Source organism: Rhodamnia argentea, chromosome 2 (assembly GCF_020921035.1).
Source record: "Rhodamnia argentea isolate NSW1041297 chromosome 2, ASM2092103v1, whole genome shotgun sequence".
NCBI classification, from domain to species: domain Eukaryota; kingdom Viridiplantae; phylum Streptophyta; class Magnoliopsida; order Myrtales; family Myrtaceae; genus Rhodamnia; species Rhodamnia argentea.
Genome location: NC_063151.1, coordinates 7,075,855 through 7,081,899, shown reverse-complemented (window position 1 = coordinate 7,081,899; position 6,045 = coordinate 7,075,855). Strand labels below are relative to the sequence as shown.

Sequence of the window (6,045 nt, the reverse complement as noted above, 5' to 3'; positions counted from 1 at the left end):
AGAGGGGGGGGGGGAGGGGAGAAGAAGCGGCCGAGATTGAGGATGAAGAAAATCGAGGAAGAGAGAGAGAGAGGCGTGGGTTAAAACGTAAAGTGAGAGAGAAAAAGGAAAAAACTTTAATTTTTATTTTGATAAGAAGGGAATAATTATTGGATATTTTCTAAAATTTAACCTGTAAGATCAAAATAATCCGATCAAAACAAAAAAAATCAAAATAATCATTTGTGGATGACATCTTTGGACCAATCTCAATGTAAAAAATAATTATTTTTATTTATCGAATCATAAAAATAATAATTTATTATATATATATAATATTTATTTAATATATAACGTGTCTTAATTTGATAAAATTCTTTATTTTTTAAAAAATTACTTACTGATATGTTATATAGTATTGTATTTCGTGTCCCGTGTGGTGTTTGTGTTGGACGTGAAGTCTTGAGTTGAAACGGAGCCGATGCTGACCCGTAGCATCCAATTTTGACACGTTTACGCAGGAGAAGGCCAAAATCTGAAGCAAAGTTGCGACGTGGGTTGTCAAACTGTCAATCACTCACAGGTCGTCACCCAACTGATCAGGAACAAAAAGATGCGAATCGGAGCGCCCACCTCGCGCCACCCGCCCCCACTCACGAGTCACGCGTTCAAAAAAGGCAGCCTCTGTCTGTCCCGTCCGGCCTTTCGTGGGTCCCATTGGTGACTGGGGCAAATTCCCCCCTTCCGAAACAAGGCGCTTCGCGTGCCTTCCAATTTCCGAAACACACCCAAACTCCCACTCCCCGCTCACGCGCGCGTCATCCCGACCGCCCCCACTATCTCCGTTTCTGTGCGTCGCTCTGAACTCTGGCCATTTCGATTTCCATCGCCAGCCCAGCTCAGTCGCGTGCAGAGCCTCGTCGCTTTCGCACCTTCCCATTCACTCCCTCCTCCATGACAACGCCCAAAGCCGGCTCTGCCTCCCTCCAACCCATAGCAGCTCAACGTCGCTCCTCCTCCTCCTCTGCTCTCGCGATCCCCGAAAATGCCCTCGCGCTTCCTCACTAATCCTTCCCTCGCCCGCTCCTCCGACCGCTCCTCCGCCGACTTCCCTCGCGGCGACGCCATGGCCGCCAGCTCGTCCTCCTCCTCGTCCTCCTCGTCTTCCCGGTGCACCGAAATCTGGAACTACCTGTGGATTCCTCTGCTAATTTCCTTCTCCAAGGAGCTAACCCTAGCCAAGGCGCAGTCCGGGATCCTCCTGCCGAGTCAGCTCGAGAATGAGGCGGCGTCGGCGAGCAGCGCCGTCCCGAGGTGCCCGGCGCCCGATCCCAAGCTCAATTTCCGGCCGGTGATTGGGATCCTCAGCCACCCTGGCGACGGCGCCTCCGGCAGGCTCAACAACGCGTCCAACGCCTCGTACATTGCAGCGTCGTATGTGAAGTTCGTTGAGTCCGCCGGCGCGAGGGTCATTCCGTTGATATATAACGAGCCGCCGGAGGTTCTCTTCGAGGTAGAAACACGTGTAATCGAAGTGCTTGTGGACTCTGGACCTTTGTAGCTCGCGATCCTTGAAAGTTGTACACCTCTTGCTCGTAATATTACGGACTAAAGCATAACCCACTCATTTGCTACTCCGAGTAAATCCGTCCACTAAAACACGGATCTAAAAGTTATCTTTACAGGGAGAGATTCATTTGTTTGTTGTTGTTATGACAAATTGTTGTGTCCGGTGGATTAGTGGTATCGTCTATGCCTAACTCGGCGAGGATTGTCGTAAAAGAGGGGGAGTGTAGCATACTTCTTTTCTTAATGGTCAAAAGAGATAAAAAAAACGTGTTTCTTCGCAGCAAAATGCAAGCAACCCATGCATCCTCTCTCGCATATCTGGATTAGAGGATGCAATGCTTTATGTAGTAGTCTTTGAGGAGTTTTACATGAGTAATGGGTATAATGTTGGAGGAATATGGTTTCATTCAAGCTATGCTTGTATAGTTTTTATTGCTTGATTAGTTGAGGCAACCACCACTTGGTAATATTTGGTCAAAATACAGAAGCTGAACATGGTGAATGGAGTGCTCTTTACTGGAGGGTGGGCTAAAAGCGGATTGTATTATGAGACCGTGAAGGCAATTTTCAAGGTAATGTTATGATTGATACAACTAAATTATTAACTGGTCGCATTTCTATTTTATTGGTTGGAGGCAGAGTTTCATCAATCTTGTATTGACGGTTTTCCTACAGTTATTTTTTTTTGGTATGTAGTTTTCCTACGATAATGTGCTGTTTCTATTGCATTGATTCCGCTAGGTAACTTAGACACGCAATCGTCCTCACTGCCTTGGGAGAGAATAGTTTGTTTTAATGTGTTTCCGCAAGTGTCCTGTATATCTTTGTTTGCAACTTTTAGATGTACTCTTTGCTTGTTGTTTGCAGAAAGTTTTGGCGAAGAATGATGCTGGTGACCACTTCCCATTGTACGCCATCTGCTTGGGCTTTGAACTATTAACAATGATAATCAGCGAGGTAACTCAGTCCCTTGACTCTGTTTTGGTTGCATATTTTTTCTTTTCTAATGCAAGAGTTGATTTACATGGGGTGTTCTTTTAATAATTTTTTATTTTCCTTTCACTTTTTATCTTTTGTAAGGTATTGTGCCAGAAAGAAACTTTTGTACCCCCGTGGCTTGACTTAGCGCCATCGACTAATTGTTGTTTTTATGGCCTCTATTGGCACAAAACATGAAAGCATGGTTTAATAAGTTGTCAATGCAAGGTTTAGATTGCCATTGCTTTAACCTTGACAAGCTTGGCGTTTTACTTTTCACCTCTATGAATGATTATCCATGGCTAACCAATTGTGATGCAATCATCTTCCCAAGGTTTAAGTTGCTTCATTCATGGAAAATGGAGAAATTTATCATCTGAACGAATTACAAAGAATGTAGTTTATAGTGTAAAGAGAATAGTGCAAAAATCTCTTGATGATAATTTAACGGTTCCTGATGACAGGACAAAAGCATTCTTGAGGAATTTAATGCTGCAGATCAAGCATCCACTCTACAATTTACTAGAAACACGAACATTGAAGGAACAGTATTTCAAAGGTATGGTTGACCCAAGTAAGCCTTCATTTGTTGGCTTTGAATAACTCGCACATATAAAGACGCCGATAAGGCTGCATTTTCTTTTTATTTGACAGCAAGCAGGATATATTCATGCTTCCAAATGGCTTCTCATAGTTGACGAGAATATAGATGTGGATTTTTGTAGTTTATATATGATGGTGATTATGTAGCAGTGGGATGAAAAATATTGCTGGAAAAGGAAATGTGGGTTACATCAAATTAGCACAGATGATTGCCCTGTTGTACCAAGAGTGGTTATTGGAGCAGAAGATGAGTGGTTGCTCTGTATAGATCTATGTTCTTGATAGTATCGTTATAAGTGATGGTCATCTTCTAAGTTGTCTATTGCTTAATGTAGTGATGCATAATTACCTATAGATGCAGTTATAACTTCCATTTACCCACTGTTTTGCAGATTCCCGCCAGATTTGCTTCAAAAGTTGAGTACAGATTGCCTTGTCATGCAAAATCATCATGTGAGTTGTAAGACTTTTAGTTGCCTGTTTGATTTGGCTGAGAATACTAAGTGGAATTTAATTTAGTTACCTCCTTTCCTCTTCCTTTTGATTTCTTGCCTGTTACCTCTTTCTTCCAGCAGAGTATTATCATCATGGAATTATGTTCTTGTTTTCATTATAAGCCATCTATTACACGTGACACGTCTATTACTGCTAAACGATGGTGCCTAGATAGACAACTTTGATCCTGGAAGAGTTGAAAGAGAAGATGAAAGTCATGCAATTTTAATGCACTGTTCTGCTGCTTTTTGTAGACTAACATCCTGTGAGTTTTTTATACGGGCCCGGGATTTTTTTGAAGGCTAAACATGGCTTAAAAGGCTTGTATACACTTTTTCTGAAGTTTTTATGGTGGCCCAGGAGATTTTTTTCTCCTGTTGTGTGTTGTGTTCTATTTTTTAGTTTGTGAATGCGATTGGGACCAGTCTATTTTGATTATGACTTAAATCTCAGCGGTCTTACTTATTCTTAGCGCATGCAATCCTCTTTTCTAATCCAACTATTCATTTGTGTGGCAGTATGGCATCTCGCCAGAAAGACTGATGCAGTACACCGACTTAACGAATTTCTTTAAGGTCTTGACAACCAGCACAGATGGAGACAACAAGGTTGAATATAAGCAACTACCTATTACATTCGTGTCTGGAGTGATATATTGCAGCAAAAAAATATTTTGTGTTAGTGCTTATATGTGAGACTAACATTAAGTTCTTTGAGGAACTCTATTACCAGGTCTATGTCTCCACAGTACAAGCACACAATTATCCTGTAACTGCTTTCCAATGGCATCCAGAGGTAGTAATTACTTTCATACTTTTCTTCTTGTTCGACACCAATTTCGTTTGATTAGGTAACGTGTATTGCTTCCTGTAGTAGCTTTCATACTGATCATCCCACAATTGGTTGCATATTAAGCCTATTCAGGTAGATGATCCATCATATATGCAGACCTTGATTTGTTATTTGGCAAATATGACTAAGTTGGCATTTTTTGTAGTTTGTTGCCAATCAAAATGCCTGATATAACTCTTTTACCAAGTTAGCTCAAAGGAACTTTAACTCGCATGACAAATTGACTGCATGATGATAATGCCGTGTTGGTGGCAAATGAAACATGCGCCTTCGATAGGATTCTGACACTACCGAATGTAGAGAAAGAAGTTACCGAAAAATTGTGGTAGTTGAATTTCTGATTGTAGAGATTTGGGCTCTGGTCTAGCAGGTTTTAGCTTCATCCAAGATGATCCATATTAAATTCCTTGCCTTCCTGCTGAGCACACGATCAGGGGCTATCAAATTCAATCCTTTTCTTTCTGGGCATTTTGAGAGAAATGACTTCTTCTTGCTGTTGTAGATTCTGATAAATAGTGTTCCATACTTGTTTCTTGCCATGTCTCCTTATCTTTTGTTTCTTTAATGAGGAGCTTGTGGCACAACTTGTTTTAGTCTTGCAGAATTGGTTAGGCAAACTTTAGGAGACTAGCCCATTTGGATATTTCATTTCATAGAGGACATGCTATTATTTTTTATTTATGGCTTTGACTTAAACACGATTCATTTGCATAGTAGCGAGCTAAATCTGTGATTGTTCCGGTGATTATATTTTCCACCTCTCATATTTGTTAAGTATGTAGACTTACTGCCCTGAGGTAACTTCTTTGGCTTTCTCAATATGGTGCAGAAAAATGCTTTCGAGTGGGGTTTGTCCATGATACCACACTCAGATGATGCCATTCAAGTTACACAGCATGTAGCGAACTTCTTTGTCAGGTCAGAATTTGTTGAGTAATTTTATGCTGCAAAGTTCATAAATATCATGTCTCATACACAATTATGGTTAGATGAACTGTGCTTGTGGTTAAGTGTTTGCTTCAATCAGTTTGAAGGGAAAGCACTTCTAATTCGAACTTTATATCCTGTAGTGAGGCTAGGAAGTCCGGAAACAGGGCTTCTGCTCAGAAAGTGCTGGACAATCTGATCTATAATTACAGTCCCACCTATTGTGGGAAAGCAGGGTAAGCCCTGATGTTATCTATTTAGTGCATTTCTTCATCAGTTTTGCGCATGAATTTGTGATTTGCTGACTAAAATGTCAAATTTGTATAACCATAGGAAGGGATATGACGAGGTTTATATCTTTACGTGACTGTGAACCCCACATTTTTCACGGGCGTCAAGTCTCCTATTCTGAAGAAGGCGTCTTACCGAATTGCTCGAAATCAGAAATTTGCTCTTTATGTAAATGAGATTATGAGATGTATGGACATTATTATTTTAGCAGAAACTAACGGCAAATGTTGAACGTTTTCCTAGTTATCTGAACTTGAACTATGCATGATTTGTCACCTGTAAGCTACTCGATGACTTTGTGTCTTGATGAGTCAATCAATGGACGATCTAGGGTCTCATCTCTTTGCAAGT

At 41.0% G+C, this 6,045-nt stretch overlaps 1 protein-coding gene across 1 annotated transcript; it reads left to right on the top strand.

The window, feature by feature from the left end:
* Window positions 1–824: 824 nt before the first annotated feature.
* On the top strand, window positions 825–6,045 carry LOC115755028 (gamma-glutamyl hydrolase 2-like). Its single transcript, XM_030694266.2, has 10 exons — window positions 825–1,492; window positions 2,034–2,120; window positions 2,416–2,505; window positions 2,991–3,085; window positions 3,522–3,582; window positions 4,143–4,232; window positions 4,357–4,419; window positions 5,306–5,394; window positions 5,547–5,639; window positions 5,737–6,045. Exons 1-10 carry the CDS (start codon window positions 1,025–1,027, stop codon window positions 5,768–5,770), a joined length of 1,170 nt encoding a protein of 389 aa, XP_030550126.1. The 5' UTR covers window positions 825–1,024; the 3' UTR covers window positions 5,771–6,045.

Excerpts from the sequence above, each read along its gene's own strand:
- LOC115755028 (XM_030694266.2), top strand. The coding sequence starts at position 1,025 with ATGCCCTCGCGCTTCCTCACTAATCCTTCCCTCGCCCGCTCCTCCGAC. Across the intron at positions 5,395-5,546 it reads GTAGCGAACTTCTTTGTCAG|TGAGGCTAGGAAGTCCGGAA; the intron begins GTCAGAATTTGT and ends TATATCCTGTAG. Across the intron at positions 5,640-5,736 it reads ACCTATTGTGGGAAAGCAGG|GAAGGGATATGACGAGGTTT; the intron begins GTAAGCCCTGAT and ends GTATAACCATAG.